Below are 26,614 nucleotides of genomic sequence, written 5' to 3'. Positions count from 1 at the left end.
TTACCAAACAGCATTCTTTGCCTTTGCTATGTATGCCCAGTGAGAGATTTTATGTTTTCCAACATGATATTTTTCAGAAAGGAGGGAATTTGGCCCATCCAGAGTTCTTCCTATTCGGAGTCCCTCTGTTCCTTTATTTTGAGCAGTGGATGGGCTGTTTGGGGGAAGACATGCTCACCTGAACCTTTCCCCAGCAGTGTTTGTTTGGGATCCTTTCAGGAGGCACCTGACATACATGATCAATTTAAAAAAAGAGAGGGACAAAAAATGTAATACAGATTGAGATTTATTCCCAGAAATCTGGTCTCCCATTTACAAGTACTGGTTTTGTTGTAAAGGAGCTTTTAATGATCCCTGTAAAGCAGTAGTGGGTCTGGGGAGAGTAGCCATGCAAAATGACTAGAAGGGCCAATCACTTGTTTACCATCATTGTTATTTCATCAATTACTATGTGTACTTAAAAAAAAAAAAAAAACCATTAAAACAGCTCTGAAATTAGGATTAATTTCCAATCAGCTCTGTCTCATGATTATAGTTGGTGATTTTTGTGTGTGTGTTATCTTAGTGGTATGCAAAATAGTGGTGTGCCTTCCATCTGAGCACATCTGAAGTTCCTGGAAATACTGTCTCAGGCCCTCAGAAAATACGGTACTTTCGGGTCCGTGAGGGCTAGAGGGCCCCCAATCTCACCACCAGGTGGCGCAGCAGAGTAAGTGCGGCAGGCTGAGTCCTGAGTCAGCTCCGCGCCCACCCCTCACCCCTATACAAACAGCTTCCAGCAAGCAGATTCATTACTGACTGAGCCACCTGGGAAGCCCACAAAACCATTAAGATGACCCATTTTGTCAGCAGGTGAAGTCTCTGCAACTTCCCCACCGAGGGACTCTTACGCACCTTTCTTGAAAGTTCGTGTGAGGCTGATGTGACAGTTGTCTGCTGCTCCGCGTCAGCTGAACTCATGGGTTCAAGCCCAGAATCCTCCTGAAAGGGCTCACTTGGGCTCATTCAGAGGCGCAGCCACTCTGGGGCACCCTCTGCTCAGGCAGGAGTGGAGGTGCCTATGCAGCACTTCTCATCAGTGTACACATCTCTAATTACACTCATTTTTCCAGTGAGACAGCATCCATCCGGCTAATTAGGAAACCCTCTGGTGTTGATCAAAAGTAACCCCAACTGAACCAAAGTTGTGGCCTCTGGAGTGTGAGCTTGTGGTTTGTCTTTCAAATGCTAATGAACCACAACGCAAGGGATATGGGGTAAAACTAACATTTTCACATCACACTGTCTGTGTGAAGTGTTTGAAAGCAATTTGCCATACAGTATCGTAATAGTTGATGAATACTTGTGACTTGGGGTACATTTTTAGCAAGAGCATTAAACATAACTTCAAAAAATATAGCTTTCTTCCTTTCTTTTCTTTTTTAAAATTTTCAGCTGCATCCTGTGGCCTGTGGGACTTTGGCTCCCCGACCAGGGATCAAACCCACACCCCATGCATTGGAAGGCGGAGTCTTAACCACTGGACTGCTAGGGAAGCCCCCAAAAGTGTAGCTTTCAAATAACTTAGAGGGAAATGAGAATATTTTTTACTTTAACTGTGTTAGGTGACTCCAAAAAGTGTAAAATGAAGATCCTTTTGTCAAAGATGCTTATGGAGATTATGAATACAATTATTTCTATGAACTAGAAGTGGAAAAACAGTATTTTAAAATTAATGCTATGTTGGATATGGTAAGGGATTCTAAATAGGTATGTCTAACTAAATTAATAAATTAATGTAATAAAGAGAGTGTGTACTCATTATCAGAGAAATGCAAATCAAAACCCCAATGAGGTACCTTCTCATGCAGGTCAGAATGGCTGCTATCAAAAAGTCTACAAACAATAAATGCTGGAGAGGGTGAGGAGAAAAAGGAACCCGCTTACACTGTTGGTGGGAATGCAAACTAGTACAGCCACTATGGAGAACAGTGTGGAGATTCCTTAAAAAACTGGAAATAGAACTGCCATATGACCCAGCAATCCCACTGCTGGGCATACACACCGAGGAAATCAGAATTGAAAGAGACACGTGTACCCCAGTGTTCATCACAGCACTGTTTACAATAGCTAGGACATGGAAGCAACCTAGATGTCCCTCGGTAGATGAATGGGTAAGAAAGCTGTGGTACATTTACACAATGAAATATTACTCAGCTATTAAAAAGAATGCATTTGAATCAGTTCTAATGAGGTGGATGAAATTGGAGCCTATTATACAGAGTGAAGTAAGTCAGAAAGAAAATCACCAATACAGTATATTAACACATATATATGGAATTTAGAAAGATGGTGACGATGACCCTATATGCAAGACAGCAAAAGAGACACAGATGTAAAGAACAGTCTTTTGAACTCTGTGGGAGAAGGCAAGGGTGGGATGATTTGAGAGAATAGCATTGAAACATGTATATTATCATATGTGAAATAGATCGCCAGTCCAGGTTCTATGCATGAGACGGGGTGCTCAGGGCTGGTGCACTGGGATGACCCTGAGGGATGGGGGATGGATGGGGAGGGAGGTGGGAGCGGGGTTCAGGATGGGGACACATGTACACCCATGGCTGATTCATGTCAATGTATGGCAAAACCACCGCAATATTGTAATTAGCCTCCAATTAAAATAAGAAAAGAAAACAAAACAAAGAATGGCAAAGAAAAAAATAAAGAGAGTGTGTACTAATTCATTTGCATCCCTGGAAGTTATCAGGCTTCCCTGGTGGCTCAGGTAGTAAAGAATCTGCCTGCAATATGGGAGACCCAGGATTCAGGGACTGAATTCAGGGACTGAATCCCTGGGTTGGGTAGATCCCCTGGAGAAGGGAATGGCAACCCACTTCATTATTCTTGCCTGATGAATTCCATGGACAGAGGAACCTGGTGGACTTTTTTTTTTTTTTGGACTCTCATGTGGGAAATAGGCCATCTGTTTGTATTCAGCTACCTAATATGTAAACATATTCGGGAGGTGATGTTTTGCTGGCCATGTCCTTTCAGGCCTGGGATACAGTGTGTAGGCTAATGTTTACTGGGTGGGGGGCAGTGAGGGAGCGGGAGTGGGGAGACCAAGGATATGGATGGAGCACTAGCCTGAGACAGACAGTTAAAGTGTTAGTTGCTCAGTGGCATCTGACTCTTTGCGACCCCATGTTCTGTAGGCTGCCAGGCCCTCTGTCCATGGAATTCTCCAGGCAAGAATACTGGAGTGGGTTGCCATTCCCTTCTCCAGGGGATCATTCTCTTCTCCAGGATCAAACCCCAGTCTCCTGCACTGCAGGCAGATTCTTTACTGTCTGAGCCATCAGGGAAGCCCAAACTTGACTCTCTTTAATCAAAATAAATTCTCTCTCTTTTTTATTCTATTTTTTGAAGGGCTTAGTTGACCCACAGCGTGAAGGATCTTAGTTTCCCAACCAGGGATCGAACCTGTGTTCCCTGCCTTGGAAGGCAGATTCTTAACCACTGGACCACAGTTGAGAGTCCCTCAGTTCTCCTTTTAAAAGGAAACTTACGCCTCTTAATGTTTTCTTCTCAAAGAGAGGACTTATGTTTCCACTATAATTTAGAAAAATTTCAGCTAAGACATCTTCTGGTTAAAATAGGGGAGAAGTCACTTCCTTGTTCTCCTAGTTACTGGTACAACCCCCTAACCCAAAAAAAGTGGTCCCTGGAGTTCCAATTAGGGGCCCACAGAGTGCCGTTTCAAAGCCTCCAATCTCTGTGCAGCCTGTAGCCTTCTCAGATCAAATAACACAACTCCAGGAGCATCACCATCCCCACCCCAACCCTCCTCTACGTCCATCCTCACAAACCAGAAATCAAATGATAGCTCTGTCTACTATCTGTGAGATCTTCTGCAAGCCCCCTCACTTTTCAACACCTTGGTTTTCCTGCCTGTAAAATAGAAAATTAATTTTCGTATCTGAAAATTAGTAACAGGAACAAGTGCTTATTGGACCTTTCCCTGAGGGCAGGCCCTTTGTATGGGTTCTTCTCTCATTTAATCATAACCACCACGCTAGGAAATACCACTGTTATTTCCATTTCACAGATGGGGAAGCCGAGGCACAAGGAGTTCTGTTGCTTGCCTGGAATTGCACAGGAAATGGCGAACTGGTCTTGGAACCGATGTGGCTTTAATCCAGTCCAGAGGCCCTAAACTGTTCTGCCTGGCGATATGAGACGGGGTGGTGAGGGTGAAAGAGACCAGATGGGCGGGCAAGGTGGGCGGCACAGGCCTGACGCAGAGTGGGTGGGAGGTCCTTCCTTCAAGGGTGACTTGTCCTGGTTAGTTGAGTGCGTGTCTGTCTTATTTTTTTCTTTATGCATTTCTTGGAGACGAGGACAGTCTTTTCATCTTTATTTTTCCTGTACAATATAGGGATAGAGTGATACGGTGGACATCTATTTTCCTCCATGCTGTGTGTCATAAACCCATGCAATTTTTATTTCAGCTAAATTCTCATGTTTTCCCTCCGGCTGCTGCAGCTCGCAGGGTGTAATCATCTTTACATTGAGCCCTGACTCTTATTCATTATGTGATAAAAATGCCAGACACCTTGGCTGAATGAAGAAGAGGATGAATCATATGCTACTTAGTATTGCCCTCCTATTGTATGTTTCGTTGGGTCAGTCTTCCTGGATGGTGTGTGCTGTGAGGGTAGGGACCATTTCTTTCCTTTTTCTTGCTCATGACATTGAAATTCAGAGAGAACCAGGGGACCAAGGTAGGCAGGTCCATGGAGACCCAGCCTTGGTCCCGTTATTGCTGCGGGTTTTTGTGATATTCCCCTGGAAACTCAAGGTGAGACTGTCACCTCTCACCCTGCTGCCCGATGAATTAGTGGTGCATCTGGGAGTGAAAGTGGCTTGGTAATTTAGATCGGAAATCCAGGAGAACCAAGACATGCCAAGACATGCCAAGTCTACTTACACAGGTGTTGCTCATTTGTTTGCAAAGCGTCAACTTTTCTTTTTTAACCTGGGCAAAATGTACCCAGGTAAAATGTAATGATTAAAAAAAATTATTTTCTCTATTATTTTGTCATTCAGAAATGTTCTGTAACTACTTTTTTAATGTGGTGAAATATACGAAACATAAAATTTATCATTTTTAAGTGCATTTTACATTTATAGTATTGAGCAACCATCACCATTACCCCTTTTTAGAACTTTTAATCCTCCCAAACAGAAACTCAGTACCCCTTAAACAACAGCTCCGATTCCTCCCTCCCCACCAACCCCTTTTCTGTCTCTGTAAATTCACCTATGCCGGGTCCCTCATATAACTGGAATCATTCAATATTTGGCCTTTTGAGACTGGCTTATTTCACCTGGTGTAATTTTTTCAAGTTTCATCCATTCATTAGAACTTCATTCCTTTTTAAAATTGGGTAATATTCTATTGCATGTGTAGACCGCATCTTGTTTATTTGCTAGTTTATCTATCCACGAGCTGATGGGTGCTTGGGTTATTTCTGAAGCCACACTCCTTGGATGGGATTTGAACCCATGATCACTGATTTAGGAGGGGACTCAAACCCACTCTTTTAATTGAAACCACTTGCCTGGTGTTGGGGCTTATCAAGCTGAGGTTCTTTTGTCTCATTGCAAAAAGAATTCAGCATGAGGCAAAAGCCATAGGCAAAGAATGACTTTATTAGTATAGGATGCTTGTAAGAGATACAAGTGGGCAGGCAAGGGAGCTCAGCCCCTAGAACAAAGAGAGCTATATCTTATAATCAGAGAGAAAGGAGGGGAGAAGACCACCTCCTTCCTCATTCTTGGGCAGACATCAAGACTTACATCATTAATTCCTCATTTGACCCTGTGTGGTCTAACCAGGACATGATGGCCCTATTAAATCATATGTATATTAGCAGAAGGATGCTAGCATATACGAAAATACGGTAATTCATCTCAGGTTTTGGTGTAATGTCCCCTTTCACCTAGTTTCTTTCCCCCTTCACATATTTTCCTCTCTTGACTACACTCAGAGATTCTGCTCTTCAAGGACCATTAGCTCCCTGACTTCACATAGCAAGACTCAAACCCCACATTGTCCTGTGTTTTAACTGTCAGGGTTTGTGGCTTGAGTGTGCCTGGATGCACTTGGATGCACCTGGTCTTCTTTCAAAGCAGTGTAGATTGTTGCTAGGTTACTGGATTCTTTTCTTGAGTGGTCATTAGCTTACAACAGTTTCCCAAACAGCCTTTAAATTCCCTCGCTGTCTTTAATCCCGTAGTGAGATTTCTAAACCAACTATTTAATTATTCTTCTCTATCCCTATCATTGCCCCCTTTTGACTGTGGTGAATAATTACTTACCCCAGTGTTTTGAATAAAAGCATATTTTTGATGAAACATAACTACATTATATTTTGCTACATAGTTTCAGATAATAACACATAGAACATAAAGAACTATAATAAGAAGCAAAAGTATAAACAAAGCCCAAAAGCAAAAGCACACCTCAGGCTCAAAGGGTGAACGACTTTGCATCATTACAGAAGCATTTGCTGAAGGCCCAGGATGGGCCAAGCACACACCTGAGATTCCAGCCAGCCCGGGATCATCCTCCCCGCTTCGTAGGGGCTGGGTGAGTGCAGGGAAGACAAGGCCTCGGCAGGTAGCTCCACCTGCAGGCAGATGTGGCTGGTGCTACGAGAGAGGTAAGCCAGGTCTTCAGGCCTTTTGGAGGCAGGGACAGAACCCCTTGGGAGCTCTAAAGAGGTGGCAGATTTTGGCCCAATGATTATGGGAGTAGATGAGGCATTGACTATGGTAAATTCCTGGCTCTGCTCTTTCTTTTGCTGAACCCAGCTACTAATAGTACTTTTCAGTTTCTTGGGCCTTTTCCTTGGCTTTGCGTTCCTCTAGTTTACATTACTCACAGCTGTTAATCCTGCATTTAAACAGGCCTGTTGCTCTGACTCCAAGTGCCTTGGACTTGCCTGGCCTGGTCCTTTTGTGTGTCTCAGGGCAACCCCGCTCCCGTGAACCTTCTGGAAAAGCTGCCTCTCTTTGGAGGGCAGCGTTTGGTGGGCCAGACCTGGATCACACTGTCTGTCCAGGGGTAGCTCCTGAAGCAGGGAGAGTGAGCAGCCCCAAGCTCTCCCTAAGCTGTGTGGCCTTGGGGAGGTTGCGCTACGCCTCTGACCCTCTTGTATAACACGAGGGCGCTGGGTGACCTCTGTAGCCCTTCCCAGTGCTATAATTTTATGATTGCCCTATTGTGATTTAATTACCTTCCTCCATCACTCTCAGAGTGAATGACTCAGCAGTCTGTTTCTCTGTTGTTTTTAAGGAAGCCTGGTTATTTTGCCATCACAAGCACAGGTCTGTTCTGTAGTTAGACAGTCTTGACCCAGCTGGAGTTAGGCTGACACTCACTGGAGTTCTTCCCGCTGTCCTTTTTCAGTGAAGCAGCTCAGACCCGGCTGGCCAGAGGCGCCCGGAGCCATGTCAGAACTTTGAGCAAGTCCTGGTGACAGGGACCGGCTGTCACCCACCGGTCTTCCAGCCTGGCTTCAAGATGCTGAGCCTGAAGCTGCCGAGGCTGCTCAACATGGAGCAGGTGCCCCAGGTATGTGCTCTCGCGCCAGTGGTTGAGGTCCAGGCTGAGACTGGGGCTTGGCCCTGCAGCCTGGCGAATGCTGTGTCTTCAGCCACTCTTCTCTGTGTAGACCCGCCCTCTGCAAGGAGTCCCTCACAGATTCCCTTGGGGAATTCAAGCTTCCTGGTTCCCTCACCTGCACCAAACCTGAAAACGGAAGTGATCCTGAAAGTCGTCTTAAGTTGTAGCCCTTGCCTGTGACATCCTGTATTTTGTCCTGAAACAGAGCCGTTATTGAGACCACAGAGTCAGGCTGCAGAGATGAAGCCAGCAGCACCTGGCTGAGGGGCAGCTTTTTAAGTATCCTCTCTCGTGGGTGCTTGGAAGCAGGCGAGGGGCAGAGTCACCTGAGTGTGGCTTTGCTGTGCTCAGTCCTTGCAGGAGGCCTGAGCCAATTGTGAGTTGAGGCAACGAGGGAGAGTCGTTGCACCTCTTTTGCCTGAGTGCTCAAGAGCAGCTACCCTGAAAGTCCTGGGATGCAGTGATCGTCTGTGTTTTTAGTGAGGCTTAGGTGAGGCTGTGCAGCCTGTGAGCTCTGGCCTGTTGTGCACCTCCTCCTGCCCTTGCAAAGTAATGTCATCTCACTACACCCATGTTTTGGTGTCATATTTTCTTCCTTTAAAAAAAATTTTTTTTTTTTGGCCATGAGGCATGTGGGATCTTAGTTCCCAAAACAGGGATTGAACCTGTGTCCTCTGCACAGAGTCTTAACCACTGGACCACCAGGGAAGTGTCCATATTTCTTTCCTTTTTGACTGAAAAAGAATGACTGTTGTTTCATGGTGAGATGTCTCACCTGGAAGATGTCACAGGGAAGGTGGGTGAGAGCTCCTTTCCACCCAGCTGACTGCCAAGCCCTTATGACACCCCTCACCAAAGAAAAAAAAAATCCCAAATGATCTTGGCACCGTGAGTGGAAGGTTAAGAGGAGACAGACCACTAGACCGTCTCCCTAAAAGCCTGCAAAGCTAGGTGATGCCAGCAGGCACTGGGGTGAAATCAAAAGGATGTGGAGCTGTTGGAGGGTAGCGTTGAGGATGCAGCAGGTAACAGACACGCTGGAAATGAGGCTGGGTCCCCACAGTGTGTCGAGCAGGGGTCCTGCCTCCGTTCTCACGAGGCTGTAGGCGTCTTCCTGGTGCATTTCCCTGGCTGGTTCCACCCGCAGAGAACTAGTGGCTGTGATGAGTGGGGACACAGAGTGATCCTTTGATTCATGCACTCGACATTGTTTTTGACTGCCTACTCTCTGCAAGGTGTTACTGTGTGTGGAGCCCAGAGAAGAATCACACGCAAAGCCTGCCCTTAAGGGGCTCTGTGTTGGTTGGGAAGACTTAAAACTATGCAGGAACGCTTCCATGGCCAAGTGGGTTAGGGTGTATGCTCAGGGAGGGACAGGTTTGTTCAGAGGAGGCGTTGCTCGCTTGCGGGAGGAGGGCATCAGGGAAGACTCCTTGAAAGAGAGAAGCTGAAAGATGCATTTTGAGGATGGGTAGGATTTGGGAGGTGGGGAGCGCACTCCCGGTAGACGGAATGGTATGAGTGAAGACCTGGAGCTGGGAGACCGCGGGGCAGCTGTGGGGTTCTTGGGGCCGAGGTTATATGTATCTTCTTGGATGTCTTCCTGGGAGTTTTGGTCAAGGCTGGGTTCAAGACTGTGCCCGGGAAAGAAATGCCAGAGAGAAAGTGTTCTCACTGGGGATCTTGGGTCACCTGCTGGGATTCTGAATGTATGGGGGTTCTGAGGATAAGGACCCAGATGGCCCCTGAGGCTGAAGATGATGTGTCTTCTTTGTCCAGTTTTCCATAAATGATGGAGGTGACAGTTTTCTTTTTAGTACAGTGACACTAGTCAGAGGCAGGGACCAACATCACGTCTCACATCTGTTTCCTTCAGAACTTTCCTTTGGCTCCCGCATCCACTATTGGGCTTCCCAGCATCATGTACAAGGTTCATGCAGCCCCAGGGGAAGCACAGTGGCTCTGCCTGTCTGGAGGGTGGTTTTACTTGAGGATTTAGTTGGGGAGGAGGAGTGACATCTTAAACATATTCAGGTGCAAGCATATTAAGGAGAAAATGCATAATTTGCATGAATATTTAAAATAGGAGACCTCATAGAAATGTTAAGCTTACTTTTGGTGGGCTCTTTGTGTTCCAATACTTGGTCCACAGAGTGACCTTAATCTCCCGACCCCAGTGTCTGCATCTGTAAAATGGGATGGTGCTAGAATCTGCTTCCTAGGGTAGTGGTGAAGATTAAGTGAGGTAACCTATGGGAAGTACCCAGCGTGTGATGGGTCAGTAATGTTGGCTGTTACTATCAACTGTCCTGTGCCCTCCGCACTTGGAGGGGTGGAGTGTGTTGGGGGGAGGCACTGAGCCGCCTCTCCCATAGACTCCCTCCCCAGCTCCCTTCCTGGCATTCCCTGCCTGACCCCTGTCCACCTCCTCCACTATTTTCCATCCACAAACCCACTTCTCCAGCCACAGTGGTGCTCTCTGTAGTCTCCCCACCGGATTGGGCTTTCACTTTCCTTGATCTCTGTCTGAAGAAGGGTTACTGCATCTCCTCCCCTCCATTTCATCCATCCTCCTTTCTGACTCCTCCATGCAGCTGCTGGTGCCCGCCCCCCGCCCCTTCAGCTGTGGGCTGACACCTCTGCAGGCTGCTCTGTACACGCGCCTCTCCCTTCGTATATTAGCCAGCTGTGTGGCCTAGGCCACTTCCCTACCCTCTGAGCTTCACCCATCAGTGGGGGTGGGGCACCCACCTCTTGGCATCCTTTATTCTGGCACAGTCCTGCTAATGCCTTACTTACAGGAAAGGACAGTTCTCTCTTCCTGTAGAAGGTGTGACTCAGGTGCACGCCTCATAATTTCAAGTCTCCCTTGTGCCTAAAAACAGGCCTGGGTACATTAGGGAGCTCTGAAAGATGTTAACAAAGAGCTCAAAGAACAGAATAAATGTCTAGGTGTTGATTCCAACACAAACCTAACCTAGAGACAAACAGGGAGGTCTAGACTGCAAGTTAATGGGGAACATGGCATGACCCTTGGCCAGGAAACAAGAGTATTTTGTGTCATATTGAGGATCTTTTGTTAATGATAGCCTTGGCCCCCAGGCTACAGGTAAACTCACCACATTGTCCAGGAGGCCTAAATTTAGGGGCACAGGCAGGAGGGTTCCTGAGGTGCTGGCTGTAGAGAGGAAAGGCAAAGCTTTTCTCAGCCTTGCACCGTACTCTGCCATTTATGATGGGAATTTGGACAAGACTCGTAATGCTAAGCCTCAGTTTCCTTGTCTTTGAAATGGAGATAATATCTGTCTCACAGAACTACTGTGAAGATCCAAGAAAAATGAAATAGAGTGTTGGGCTAATTATGAAGGAGCAGAAGCAGAGCCAGATCAGTGGTGCTGGGAAGGTGGGCTTGGGCACCCGGAAGCAAGGAGTCATCTCATAGCAACTGGTTTCTCCAGCCCAGGATTTCTCAAAGTGGGTGCCTGGATCACCACCGTGGGAATCAGAAGCTTTATTAAAGTGAATTGTGATTGCAGGCATTTTTCTATTGTTCTTGATTTTAATCCAAAGAAATGCTTTCAGCATTTTGTTACTTAATGTTAGCTCTTTCGCTGGGTGTGTATATTTAAATAACCTTTATCATGTTAAGGATATTCCTTTCCATCCCTTGTTTCCTAGGATTTTTTCCCCCTCTAATCAGTAATAAATTCTTTTTTCTATCATGTATCTTTTGAGATGGTCATTTGAAAGTTGTTAATGTGGTCAATTTGACTTACTAACGTTAAACCAACATTGCCTTTAAATATTACTTGGTCATGATGGAGGATGTTTTTAATCTGTTGCTGCAATCAGCTAATATTTTTGACTAGGATCCTTCAATCTATTTATTGAGTTGGCCTGTAATTTTTCCTTCTTATACTGCCCTTGCCTACACTGGGGATTAAGATGATGCCAACCACAGATGGGTTGGAGAGTGTTGCAGTTTTATTCTATAGAAGAAATTGTATAATATTGGAATTATGCATTCCTGACTACTTGGTAGGATTTACCTCTAAGGCTGTTTGATCAGGGCCATCGTGTTGCTCACCTCAAGGGAGCATCCTTTATCTCTTACTCTATGTGAATGACACGGTGAATTGTGCAAGGGACAACTTGATGCCACAGCTGAATTTTCTCTGTCGAAAGTTTGTTTATTTTTTATTATTTTTTTTGAAATTTTTTTTCGAAAGTTTTTTTAAACAGTCTTGTTAAAATATAATTTATGGGGCTTCCTGGTGGCTCGGATGGTAAAGAATCTGCCTGCAATGCGGGAGACCCAGGTTCGATCCCTGGGTCAGGAAGATTCCCCTGGAGAAGGAAATGGCAACCCACTCCAGTGTTCTTGCCGTGAGAATCCCACGGACGGAGGAGCCCAGTCCGTGGGGCTGCAAAGAGTTGGACGCGACTGAGTGACTAGCGCTACTACTACTGCCATAAAATACTCCCTTCAAGAGCATACAGCTCAGTGAGTTTTAATATGTGACACACACAAGGTATGCTGTCCAAAACCATCACCACAATCAACTTTAGAATGTTTTCATCACCCTAGAAAGAAACTCTGTACCAATTAGCAGGCATTTCCCAAAGCCCCCACTCCTAGGCCTATGGCAACCACTAATTTACTGTCTCTCTATGGATGTGCCTATTCTGGTCTACGGCCATACCACCCTGAACGCGCCCGATCTCGTCTGGATGTGCCTATTCTGGATATTTCGTATAAATGGGATCATGCAGTAGGTGGCCTTCTGTGAATGCCTTCTTTCACTTAGCATAGTGTTTTCAAGGTTCATATGTGCTATAGCATGGATTAGTACTTTATTTGTTTTTATGGCTAAATAGTATTCCACTTATAGATATACCAGTTTGTTTATTCATTCATCAGTTGGTGAACACTTAAGTTGTTCCAGTTTTTTTTGGTTATTATGAGTAATGCTATGTACAAGTTATTTGTGTACAAGTTTTTGTGTGAACATATTTTCAATTCTCTAGGTACACACTTAGGAGTGGAATTGCTGGGCCAAATGATAAATCTAGGAGTAACTTTTATTTTTATTGTGGCAAAATATGCTTAACATAAAATTTACCATCTTAACTATTTTTAAGTGCACAGTTCTGTGGTGTTAAATACATTCATCTTATTTTGCAGCCATCACTACCATTTACCTCCACAATCCTTTTTATCTTGTAAAACTGAAACTGTACCCATTAAATAAGAACTCCCCGTTTTCCCCTAGCCAGTCTCTGACAACTACTATTAATACTTTTTGTCTTTATGATTTGACTACTTTAAGTACTTCATAAAAGTGAAATTATATAGTATTTGTATTTTGTGACTGTCTTATTTATTTTACTGAGCATAATGTCTTCAAGTTTATCGATGTTATAGTGTATATTAGAATTTCCTTCCTTTTGTAGACTGACCCTAAATTTAGATGACTGGTATTTTCTGTTTTTTTTTTTTTATAATAGCCATCCTAACAGATATGAGGTGATATCTCACTGTAGTTTTGATTTGAATTTTCCTAAAGATTAGTGATGTTGAGCCTCTTTTCATGTGCTTATTGGCCATTTGTATACCTTCTTCAGAAAAATGTCTATTCAAGTCTTTGACCAATGTTTAAGTTGGGTCATTTGTTCTTGTTGCTGAGTTGTATGAGTTCTTTTTTGAATACAAGTCCCTTATCAGATACATGGTTTGAAAATGTTTTCTACCATTCTGTGTGTTGCATTTTCATGTTATTCATGGTATCCCTGGAAACATGAAAAATTTTAAATTTAATATTATCTAAGCCAACATTCTCATTCTCCTTTTCCACTTTCATCAAGAGGCTCTTTAGTTCCTCTTCACTTTCTGCCATAAGGGTGGTGTCATCTGCATATCTGAGGTTATTGATATTTCTCCCGGAAATCTTGATTCCAGCTTGTGCTTCTTTCAGCCCCCCATTTCTCATGATGTACTCTGCATGTAAGTTAAATAAGCAGGGTGACAATATACAGCCTTGGCTTACTCCTTTTCCTGTATGGAACCAGTCTGTTGTTCCATGTCTGGTTCTAACTGTTGCTTCCTGACCTCATACAGGTTTCTCAAGAGGCAGGTCAGGTGGTCTGGTATTCCCATCTCTTTCAGAATTTTCCACAGTTTATTGTGATCCACACAGTCAAAGGCTTTGGCATAGTCAATAAAGCAGAAATAGATGTTTTTCTGGAACTCTCTTGCTTTTTCAATGATCCAGCAAATGTTGGCAATTTGATCTCTGGTTCCTCTGCCTTTTCTAAAACCAGCTTGAACGTCTGGAAGTTCATGGTTCACGTATTGCTGAAGCCTGACTTGGAGAATTTTAAACATCACTTTAGTAGCGTGTGAGATGAGTGCAATTGTGTGGTAGTTTGAGCATTCTTTGCATTGCCTTTCTTTGGGATTGGAATGAAAACTGACCTTTTCCAGTCCTGTGGCCACTGCTGAGTTTTCCAAATTTGCTGACATAACGAGTGCCGCACTTTCACAGCATTATCTTTTAGGATTTGAAATAGCTCAACTGGAATTCCATCACCTCCACTAGCTTTGTTCATAGTGATGCTTCCTAAGGCCCATTTGACTTCACATTCCAGGATGTCTGGCTCTAGATGAGTGATCACACCATCATGATTATCTGGGTCGTGAAGATCTTTTTTGTACAGTTCTTCTGTGTATTCTTGCCACCTCTTCTTAATATCTTCTGCTTCTGTTAGTTCCCTACCATTTCCATCCTTTATTGAACCCATCATTGCATGAAATGTTCCCTTGGTGTCTCTAATTTTCTTGAAGAGATCTCTAGTCTTTCCCATTCTATTGTTTTCCTCTACTTCTTTGCATTGATCGGTGAGGAATGCTTTCTTATCTCTCTTTGCTATTCTTTGGAACTCTGCATTCAAATGGGTATATCTTTCCTTTTCTCCTTTGCTTTTCATTTCCCTTCTTTTCACAGCTATTTGTAAGGCCTCCTCAGACAGCCATTTTGCTTTTTTGCATTTCTTCTTCTTGGGGATGGTCTTGATTCTTGTCTCCTGTACAATGTCACAAACCTCCATCCATAGTTCGTCAGGCACTGTCTATCAGATCTAGTCCCTTAAATCTATTTCTCACTTCCACTGTATAATCATAAGGGATTTGATTTAGGTCATACCTGAATGGTCTAGTGGTTTTCTCCACTTTCTTCAATTTAAGTCTGAATTTGGCAATAAGGAGTTCATGATCTGAACCACAGTCAGCTCCCAGTCTTGTTTTTGCTGACTGTATAAAGCTTTTCCATCTTTGGCTGCAAAGAATATAATCAATCTGATTTTGGTGTCGACCATGTGGTGATGTCCATGTGTAGAGTCTTCTCTTGTGTTGTTGAAACAGGGCGTTTGCTATGACCAGTGCATTCTCTTGGCAGAACTCTATTAGCCTTTGCCCTGCTTCATTCTGTACTCCAAGGCCAAAGCAGATGGTGGTTGCAGCCATGAAATTAAAAGATGCTTACTCCTTGGAAGGAAAGTTATGACCAATCTAGACAGGATATTAAAAAACAGAGACATTACTTTGTCAACAAAGGTATGTCTAGTCAAGGGTATGGTTTTTCCAGTGGTCATGTATAGATATGAGAGTTGGACTATAAAGAAAGCTGAGTGCTGAAGAATTGATGTTTTTGAACTTTGATGTTGGAGAAGACTCTTGAGAGTCCCTTGGACTGCAAGGAGATCCAACCAGTCCATCCTAAAGATCAGTCCTGGGTATTCATTGGAAGGACTGATGTTGAAGCTGAAACTCCAACTTTGGCCACCTGATGCGAAGAGCTGACTCATTTGAAAAGACCCTGATGCTGGGAAAGATTGAAAGCATGAGGAGAAGGGGATGCCAGAGAATGAGGTGGTTGGATGGCATCACCGACTCAATGGAGATGGGTTTGGGTGGACTCTGGGAGTTGGTGATGGACAGGGAGGCCTGGCGTGCTGCGGTTCATGGGGTCGCAAAGAGTTGGACACTACTAAGCGACTGAACTGAACTGAACTGAAATGTTATTTTTCACCTGTTGCTTATGTTTTGGGTGTTATATCTAAAAAACATTTGGTTTATCCAAGGTCATGAAGATTTACTCCTATACTTTCTTTGAAGAGTTTTATCCCTAAAATTTAGGTCTATGATCCATTTTGTGTGTGTGCGTGTGTTAGTTACTGTGCTTGCATGCTAAATCGCTTCAGTCATGTCTGACTCTGTGATCCTATGGACTGTAGCCTGTCAGGCTCTTCTGTCCATGGAATTCTCCAGTCAAGAATATTGGAGTAGGTTGCCATGCCTTCCTCCAGGGGATCTTCCCAACCCAGGAATTGAACCCTTGTTTCTTATGTCTCCACGTCTCCTGCATTGGCAGATCGGTTCTTTACCACTGGCGTTAGTTATTGTAGGTGGTATGAAATAGAGGTCCAGCTTTATTCTTTTTTTTTTTTTTAGTATGGGATATCAAGCAGTCCCAACATCATTTGTTGGAAAGACTGTTCATTATTTCTTCAGGAATTATCTTAACACCTTTATTGAAAATTGATTGACTGTTAATGTGAAGGTTTATTTCTGGATTCTCAGTTTCCATTGATCTGTTTGTCTGTTCTTATGTCAGTACCTCATTGTCTTGATTACTGTGCTCTGTTGTGAGTTTTGAAATTGGGAAGTATGGGTCCTTTAACTCTGATCTTCTTTTTCAAGGTTGTTTTGACTGTTCAGGGTCCCTTGCATTTCCTTATGAATTTTAGGATCTATTTGTCAATTTCTTCCAAAAAAAAATGCAACTGGGATTTTAGTAGGGGTTCCTTTGAATCTGTTGATCAATTTGGGAAGTATTACCATCTTAATATTATTAAGTAAATTAAATCCATGAACATGGGCTGCCTTTCCACTTATTTAGGTATTAATTTCTTTCAGCAATGTTTTATAGTTTTCAGTATGTAAATCTTGTACCATTAAAATGATTTGTTAAGTTTATGTCTAAGTATTTTGTTGTTTTTGATACTGTTGTAAGTGGAATTGTTTCGTTAAATTTATTTCAGATTTTCTTTGCTAGGATATAGAAGTGAAACCAAGTTTTGTATATATGATATCCTACAAGCTTGAATTAATTTATTAACAGTATTTACAGTTCTAACAGTATTTTAGTGACTCCTTTAGAAATTCCTGTATGTAAAAATTATGTCATCTGCAAATGGAGATAGGTTTGCTTCTGCATTTTAATTCAGATGGCTTTTATTTCTTTTTCTTGTCTAGTTGACTTACCTAGACTCTCCACTACAATATTGAATAGCAGTGGTGGGAGCAGACATCCTGATGGTGGGAGGCTCCATTATGTTAGCTCTGGGTTTCTCATAGATGGCCTTCTGGTTTAAAGGAGTTCTGTATTATTTTACTGAGTATTTTCTGATCACAAAAGGGTATTGGATCTTGTGAAATGCTTTTTCTGTGTCAACTAACATGAATATGTGGTCTTTGTTTTAATGTTCTCTTCTTGGTTAATCTTGCCAGTTTGTCTTTTAAAAAAAATATTTGAAAAGAAGATGATTTGGGTTTGGTGGATTCTCTCTATAATGTATTTTATATCTCTAATGTCTCTGTTATTTTTATTATATTCTTCCTACTTTGGGTTTGTTTTGCTATTATTGCTCTAACTTCTTAAGTTAATCACTCTACCTCATAATATAAACAATTAAATATATATATATTTCTCCCTGAGTATTGCTTTAACTGCAGCCCACATATGCAGTTCTAATTAATTTCTAACTTCCATTTTGATTTCTTATGCAACTTATGATTGCTTAAGCTATCCATAATTGAAATGTGTTAACATCTTCCACAGTGGTGTCATATTTGTGAATTACTCTATGTAGATAAGTCAATTTTTGCTTTATATATTTTGAGCCTGTGTTTTTTTAGGTCCATCTAAGTTCTTAATTTTATCTTCCTGGTGAAGTAAAGTTCTTATTATTTTTTAAAAGTGGTTCTCTTTATATCTAGCAATGCTGTTTGTCTCAGCATCTGTCTGATAGTCCTATAGTAACTCCAGCTTTCCTGTTTTTGTTATGTGTCTGATTTATTTCTTTCCTTACTTTGACTAATAATCTCTCTCTGTCCTTATATTTCAATTGTGTCTCATGTAAACGGTACACAGTTGGATTTTATCTTGCTTGACAATATGTGTCATTTAAAGGGATGGATTAGTCTGTTCATATTCATAATGAGTATTGAAATATTTGCATTTATTTTGATCATCTTATGTGCATTTGTCCTGTTTTCTCTGTTGTCCTCTCTTTCCTGCATTCTTTAAGTTTTACATTCTTTTCTTTTTTCCTTTTGCACATGCTCTTTTCCATTCCCTGTTTTATAATTAATATGCTAGATATATTCTCTGAATTTATCAGTTTAGTGGTTACTCCAGCTGTCTTTACATGGTATTAATATGTTTGTGGTCAATAATGTGTTAACAGAGCAAAGGTTGATTGCTTGCTGACATTACACAGCTAAGTGGTCAGTGAGGAACTGTGAAGAATAAAAGATTGGCTACCTTCTAGCTGCTTCGTTGGGAACATGTGGCCTCCTACATCACCACAGAAGGGGAAGAGAGAGAGATGTCTTAGGTTGGATTTCCCAGAAACAGGCTCTGCGGCAAAAGACCTGCATGTGGGAAATTCATGAGGAACAATACTTAAGTAAGAGGGGGAAGCAGGCTTGGGTAGAAGAAGTTGCATCACAGGCCTCAGCTCATCCCCCAGGGAGCTCTGGAGTGGGGTTGATCCTTCAGAATTGTTCCCAAGGAGAAAAGGCCAGGACTTTGTATCCATCCTCAGTGGGGGGTGCGCTGCCCCTTAGCAGCAGCATAATGTGGGCAATGTAGCAGTTTTCAGCCAAAAGCGATTTCCACTGGGAGATGAGTGGGTCAGTTCTTAAGAGTGGAAGGGTTGCATCCCAAGTCCACCATGACAAGAAGGCATCATTATTTAACTGCCCTGGCCTGGAATTAATTGTAACCAGATATAGTCAACATGGCCCCAACCTAACGACAAGAAGCTCTGAGACGTGTAAGAAAGCACTTATGGTATTTGGTGAGCACCAACTGTCTTTACTGTGCCCCACTTCTTGGATCTGAGGGCTAGTGGCTTTCAGCAATTCTAGACATTTACAGTCCTAGACATTTGATGCTTTTGAATTGTGGTGCTGGAGAAGACTCTTGAGAGTCTCTTGGACTTCAAGGAGATCAAACCAGTCAATCCTAAAGGAATTCAACCCTGAATATTCATTGGAAGGACTGATGCTGAAGCTGAAGCTCCAATACTCTGGCCATCTATGTGAAGAGCCGACTCCTTGGAAAAGCCCCTGATGCTGGGTAAGATTAAATGCCAAAGGAGAAGGGGGTGGCAGAGGATGAAATGGTTAGATAGCATCACCTACTCAGTGGACATGAATTTGAGCACACTCTGGGAGATAGTGAAAGACAGGGTAGCCTGGTGTGCTGCAGTCTATGGGGTTGCAAAGAGTCGGACTCGACTTAGCGACTGAACAACAGCTATAGACATTACCAGTTATCTCTTCAAATATCACATCAGAATCATTGTATTTTCTCCTTCCAGAGAAATTTTTGCTATGTCTCTTATTTGCTTTTTCACATTTTCTATTTCTTAATCTCTCTGACTGCTTTCTGGATAGTTTCTTTGAATGTACTTTCAGTTGGCTGATTTCCCTGTCAACTTGGTGTAGTATGCTATTTATCCTTTCACTGGCTTTTTATTTCAGTTATTGTTTTTAATTTCTTAAAGTTGCGTTATCTTATTTTCAAATCTGCTTGTTTATTGTTTATATGTTTAGCTCTTTCTTTAGAAATACTTGAACATAATTATTTTATATTTCAGTATCTGTTCTTTGGTCTCTGATGTCTCCTGTTTTTGCTCTTTCTCATTCGTGGCATTTTGTTTCCAGGTGTGTGCATGCTTGTATTAAAATAGAAATCCTTCAGAGAGGATTTGCATTTGTTTTGTTACTTGCCTGAAGAAACTACAAAACTTTGATTTCTGTTTGTAATCATGGTAAGTTTTCCACTTGAGATTTCTTGGACCGTGGTGGTGGTATGGATTTGGACCATGAACCCCCTATGAAGATGAGCTGATGGTCCCGAATTCTTGGGAGAGATCTTTTTTTTTTTTTTCAGAGAGACAACTTTTGTAACTGTCTTGTTCTGTCTGGTAGGATTTATCTTGCATTCACTTCTCTTTAGAGTCCTAGTTTTATTGATGAAGTCTCCTGTTAGATTCCCTGCTTTTGATGGGTCTTGGATTTCATCTTTTATTTGCAAAGCTTGGCAGCAGAAACTCTGATGGTGAAAGCAGCTTACCTCATAGAGTTCCTGGTTTCCTTTGTTTGAGGGCTTTATGGCTTCCTTCCTTTTGTGCCATCTTGCTAATACATTTATCTAGTGCATAATTCAGGCTTCATGTAGCATTTTAATTGTTTTCTTTGAAGGATCTTCATGACATCTAATCCACCATTCTACCAGAACCAGAAGTTGCCCAGCTATTCTTCCAGGCCCTTTCTGCATCACAAGGGTCTAGCAATCCCTTCCTTCTGAAAACTTTTATAACATCTAGCATATCCATGAAATGTTTGTAGCAATCCTTGACTCCACTAGGCTGGATGCAGTGAAACATCCTGGGCTTTTCAATCTAACTAACAAGGGTTTGCATCTTGTTTCTGCTATTTCTTCTGACTTTGGAAATTCCATCTCATAGAACTTCACCTTCCTCATCTGTAAAATGGCCTTGACAGTTGTTACCTTTCAGTGCTCTCATGATGAGCAAATAAAACTGCCTTTTCCCTTGCCATGTGCTGGGTCTGAATCAGGAGAATAAATAAAGGTCACAGACTATATGTCTAAATATGTAAAGTCAAAATGAGGCTCATAGTTACATAAATTCTACCTTGACAAACATACCTTCATAATGACAAAAAACAACATGTAAAGTTATGATTCCCAGGTGGTGCTAGTGGTAAGGAACCTGCCTGCCAATGCAGGAGACCTAAAAGGTGCAGGTTCGATCCTTGGGTCAGGAAGATCCCCTGGAGGAGGACATGGCAACTCATACCACTATTCTTGCCTGGAAAATCCATGGACAGAAGAGCCTAGTGGGCTACAGTCCATGGGGTTGCAAAGAGTTGGACACAACTGAAGCAGCTTAGCACAATGCCAATAGAATGCCAAAGACAACTGAACTTAATCATTATTGTACATGTCTGGATATGATGTTGATGAATTAGTGATGTTTGGATGAGTATGATAGCACATTAAGAAGCAGAGACATTACTTTGTCAGCAAAGGTCCATGTAGTCAAGGCTATGGTTCTTCCAGTGGTCATGTATGGATGTGAAAGTTGAACTATAAAGAAAGCTGAGTGCTGAAGAATTGATGCTTTTGAACTGTGGTGTTAGAGAAGTCTCTTGAATGTCCCTTGGACTGCAAGGAGATCCAACCAGTCCATCCTAAAGGAAATCAGTCCTGGGTGTTCATTGGAAGGACTGATGTTGAAGTTGAAACTCCAGTACTTTGGCTACCTGATGCAAAGGGCTGACTCATTGGAAAAGACCCTGATGCTGGGAAAGATTGAGGACAGGAGGAGAAAGGGACAACAGAGGATGAGATGGTTGGATGGCATCACTGACTCAATGGACATGGATTTGGGTGGACTTTGGGAGTTGGTGATAGACAGGGAGGCCTGGTGTGCTGTGGTTCATGGGGTCACAAAGAGTCGGACACGACTGAGCAACTGAACTGAATACACATAATTCATAAATTTGCATGTTTATTCTATAAAATATATTTTTCTTGCCTTCATTTCAGCAAAATTATGAGATAACGTTGTAATCAACATTATCACATAATTTGTGTTCTATTAACAGTGATGCCAAATTAAACCATTACTCATGAATCACAGTTCTTAGATTTTTTTTTATTTTAATTAATTTCATTTGTGAGAAATTTCTGTTGAGTTTTTACTCAACTCTGCTGAGGCATAGGAACTGGAATTATCAAAAAGTATTCTCAAAGCCACCTTTAGAATCAGAAATTACTATAAATTTTGCATGTCAGTTTCAAACATTGTAATGCAGTTTCATATAATGATTATAACTGAGCAGTAGAATTATTAAATATTTTAATTTCATATGAATCATCATCTCTTATGTTGCTGTTGTCACTCTCTTAAAACAGTATCTATATCTATATAGTAGTTACTTGATTTTTCTTTTCTTCAAGAAAAAATTATTATAAAAAAAGCTGAAAGTAGTATCTTGCTCAGTTAACATTATACTTCAGTCAGCAATGTCCAGAAAAATAATTTCTGTGGGAATCAATTTCAGGATTGTTTGTGAATCTTCTATTTCACAGTCCACAGATATTCTTGTGTTCTTATTTGAATTTTATTTTATTGAAATATCATTTTTGCTGAATATTTCATGTGTGATTCCTTTAGAAAAGTTCTAGAGATATTTAAAATAATAAATATACATTTTTAATCCCTTTAAAAGTGAAATAACCAAACCTAGATTTTTTGGAGGCTTTTGCTAAACACATCCCAAAGCAAATATCTATGGACAGCTCAGGTTCAAAACTAACGTCATTTCCCACCAAAGGTGGGATTTGCTGTATTTGAGGACCTTCTGTTGTTTCACTGATTTCTTTGTCATCTTGCCTGAATTTTATCTAAGCATTTAATGACATTTATTTGGCATTCCCATTGCATGCATAAGAGTAGTTTATGGTCAGATTTGATATGTGTTTCAGCAAGATGTCCCGTATTGGGGAAGCTTCAGAGGATGTCATATATAATCTTTGAATTGTTTCAAAGCAAGGCATCAGTTGTCCTAGTAAGAAATCGAAACCATGTGCTACCATCTCCAGTTCTAAGAATGTTTTTGGGTTTGGGGACAAATTTGACCTTGTATTAGTTTTCTCTTGTCACCATAACAAATAACCACAAATCTGATAGCTTAAAAAGAGGATAGATTATATTATAGTTCTGTCAATTAGAAGTCTCACACGGGTCTCACTAGGCTAAAATCAAAGTGTCACTGGAGGCTCGATGGGGAGAATCTGTTATCTTGCCTTTTCCAGCTTCTGGCGACCACCCACATTACTTGGCTCCCGGCCTACTTCCTCCATCTTCAAAGCCAGCAGTGTTGCAGTTCTCAACCATTCTTCCATAGCCACATCTCCTTCTTTCCTCCACTTTTAAGGACCCTCATGATTACATTAGGCCTACCTGGATAGTCCAGATAATCTTCCTATTTTAAGGTCAGCTGATTAGCAACTTGAATGCCACCCATGACCTTAACTCCCCTTTGCCATGTAACCTAACGTATTTACAGGTTCTGGCAGTTAAGACATGGACATTCTTGAGAGGATATTGTTTTGCCTACTACAGATTTTCCAATCATGTTATCACAAGCTTGTCCGTGGCAGATTTTTAAATCAATGCCTAGAATTTAAAATTGGTTTTCTAGTTCTTATATCGAAGGCTATATATTGTACTGATGGAATGTATCATTATACTGATATTATTATATATAGTCTGTGTTATTATACTGGCAAAATGCTCCACTGTTTCTGCTTCATCACTTCTTCTGTAGATCAGCACTCTGTATTATGCCCATCATTCAGTGGGACTTCTCACCCTGGCACACCCTACCTGCGCTGAGTAACACTTACTTTTTAAGAGCGTGCTATATGTCTTTGTCTTTTTCACTTTATTGTTCACTAAAGTATTAACGCCCTTTGACTCCTCCATCCGAGATACAATGATCGTTTCCTTTCACTACTTTGTTCCCATCTTACATGTTTGGCCGGAAGAGATTTACCGTCATCTTATATACATGTGGCATTGAATGTTTGGAAAGCATCTTTATTCCTGACTGAATACTGGACACATTTTTTAAAGAACATTGTCCCCGGTGTTCTAAATTGACCTTTACCTGTAATTGCTTAATACCAACAATGGTTGGCTATTGATTCAGTCTATTTACAGTTCTAGTAATTGTGCGTGGGTTGTGTACCAGTGATGTTTTATGCTCTTTAGGTTGAGAACTTAAGTGTTTTCTTCTACCAGGACCAGCCACAGTCTATTCCGCATGAGACAGTGGCTTGGTGTCAGACCCCGTGTCAGGCATCTTGCGGAACTCACTAAATGACGGGTTATACTTAACACGGCAATCTGTGGGTGCTCTCTTCCCTCCCCATTCTCTCCAGGCCTCTGCCCACCAGCACCTCACCAGGCTCCTCGCTGGTGTCTCACTGGCCCCTCCCTGACTTCTCATGCCCGTGTCTTTGGTTTCATCTTAACTGACCTAAAGGGCACCTCCTCTTGTGTGATGAACTAGATTCCAGGCAGGGAGGGGACAGCACGATGCTGAGCCGGGAGCCTGGGCTGGAGGGCAGAGATGGCAGCGATGTCTGCGTGCCCTGGGAGCATGTTGGGAACACAGACGCCCCCGCCCCACCAACCACCCCGCTGATCTCAGACACCTGCAGGAGGGCGGTGCAGAGGCGCTGGCTTAGAGACTTTGTCACTCAGTCTTACCACTCGCAGCTTGTCTTAGTCAGCTCGAGCTGCCATAGAAAGTAGCACAGGCTGGGTGACTTAAATTTCTAGTGAGCAGAAATTTATTTTCTCACAGTTCTGGAAGCTGGAAGTTCCAAATCAAGGTGCCAGCAGGGTTGGATTCTTCTGAGGTCCCTCTTTAGCTTGCAGAGGCCACCTCCTTGTGATGTCCTCCCTTGGTCAGCCCTCTGCCTGCACATCCGTGGGGTCTCCCTGCATGTCCAGATTTCCCCCTCTTGTGAGGGACACCAATTAGATTAGAGTATCTGTCTTGTTTTGACTTTATCACCTCTTTTTTTCCCATTAAAAAATTTTTTTTTCTTTTTAAGTGAAACAAAGATGAATATTTTTAATGATAAAAGGTAAAATTCACAAAAAGATAGACATCATAAATGATTAGACCCCTAACAACAAAGAAAAAAGATGCATAAAGCAAACATCAGAAGAAATATAAGGGAAAAGAAAAAAAAATATAGTCATAGTGCGACATATTAATAGTTCTCTGAGAATATCAAGTGCAGAAAAAATAATAAGAATAGAAGCATCTTGAATGATGTCATTAATAATTTATATGATAAATTTATATTTGTATTAATTTTATATCCTACAAATGTATTTAAAATTTTGTATCTCATATATTGTTATTAGATTTCCACAGGACATTAGAAAAACTGGCTAGAAGATAAACCTTACTAAGTTCCAAAAAAGTAGAATTCTGTTTTTTTGTGATTCAGTTATACATATACACATATATTATTTTGGGAAATACTTTCAATTATAGCTTATTACAAGATATTGACTATTGTTCTCTGTGCTATACAGTAAACCTTTGTAGCTTGTTGCATATCTATTTTTTTAATTAGACATCTAGCATTCTATTCATACTAAGTCACACAAGTGAAATCAAAATGCCATAAATGTTTTAGTTAGGATAAAATTCTTAAGTTTTCTAAAAATATACATTATACTTATTATTTATATATAGGTATACAAAAGCTTTTCTACTATGCTTGATAAAGACTTGAGAAAGAACATCCAAAAAAAAGGAGATGGAGAAATCGGAAAACATAAACTAAGTGAAATGGGAGACTGAATATGAAATAGGAAGAGTGAAACAAACTAGATAAAAGTAAGAGATTCTCATATAGTCCAGGTGTTTTTAAACATGGCTGCTCATTAGAAACATACCTGGAGCTTTGGAGGAAAAAAAACAATACCTGGGCATTTGTATTTTTTAGAAAATTCCAAGATAATTCTGATATGCATCTGGATTTTAAAAAGTGATTGCAGGTTTTTCTATTAAATGATAGTTTTGGTGATACAGAATTCTGTTTTTTCTGTTGAACAATCCTGATACAATGGTACTGTGTAATAGTTACATAATCACAATAGTAAAGGACGTTTATCAGTTTTTACAATCAATAGCCAGACATAAAATAAAAGATAATTATAATTGCAAGCCATAATGGAAACATGATTAACCTAACAATATAAAATAATTACATACAATTTGGAGGGTCAAGCAGAGTGATTAAGTGGAAGTGCATACATGCACATGTTTTCATCTGTTCAGACAGTCCATGTCTTTTGGTTGGTGCATTTAATCCACTGACATTTAAGATAATTATCAATATGTATGATCCTGTCACCCTGTTTGTTTAACCTATACCCTGAGCACATCATGAGAAATGCTGGGCTGGATGAGTTACAAGCTAGAATCAAGATAGGCGGGAGAAACATCAGCAACCTGAGATACGTGGATGATAGCACTCTAATGGCAGAAAGTGAAGAGGAGCTAGAGAGCCTCTTGATGAGGGTGCAGAAGGAGAGTGAAAGAGCCAGCTTAAGACTAAATATTAAAAAAATTAAGATCATGGCATCCGGCCCCATTACTTCATGGCAAATAGAAGGGGAAAAGGTGGAAGTAGTGACAGATTTCCTCTTCTTGGGCTCCAAAATCACTGCAGATGGTGACTGCAGCCATGAAATCAGAAGACCGTTGCTTCTTGGCAGGAAAGCTATGACAAACTCAGTGTGTTGAAAAGCAGAGACATTACTCTGCCAACAAAGGTCTGTAGAGTCAAGGCTATGGTCTTCCCAGTGGTCCTGTATGGTTGTGAGAGTGGACCATAAAGAAGGCAGCATGCCAAAGAATTGATGCCTTTGAACTATAGTGCTGGAGAAGACTCCTGAAAGTCCCTTGGACGGCAAGGAGATCAAACCAGTCAATTTTAATGAAGATCGACCTTGAATAGTCAC

General features: G+C 41.6%; 1 protein-coding gene across 6 annotated transcripts in view; it reads left to right on the top strand.

Annotated features, from left to right (window-relative positions):
* Positions 1-26,614, top strand: part of PAQR5 (progestin and adipoQ receptor family member 5) — a 122,005-nt gene that overhangs the window by 62,757 nt on the left and 32,634 nt on the right. For 5 of the 6 annotated variants that reach the window (XM_061157978.1, XM_061157981.1, XM_061157980.1 and 2 more), the window contains one exon: positions 7,460-7,624. In XM_061157978.1, coding sequence (XP_061013961.1) covers positions 7,574-7,624 — 51 coding nt within the window. In that variant the 5' untranslated portion in view covers positions 7,460-7,573. Of the gene's footprint in view, positions 1-6,591; positions 6,711-7,459; positions 7,625-26,614 lie in introns of those variants that run through there. The other variant, XM_061157983.1, reaches the window with a different exon arrangement.

The sequence above is a fragment of the Dama dama genome, chromosome 12 (genome assembly GCF_033118175.1).
Source record: "Dama dama isolate Ldn47 chromosome 12, ASM3311817v1, whole genome shotgun sequence".
Taxonomy (NCBI): Eukaryota; Metazoa; Chordata; class Mammalia; order Artiodactyla; family Cervidae; genus Dama; species Dama dama.
This window is presented reverse-complemented; position numbering and strand designations above follow the sequence as displayed.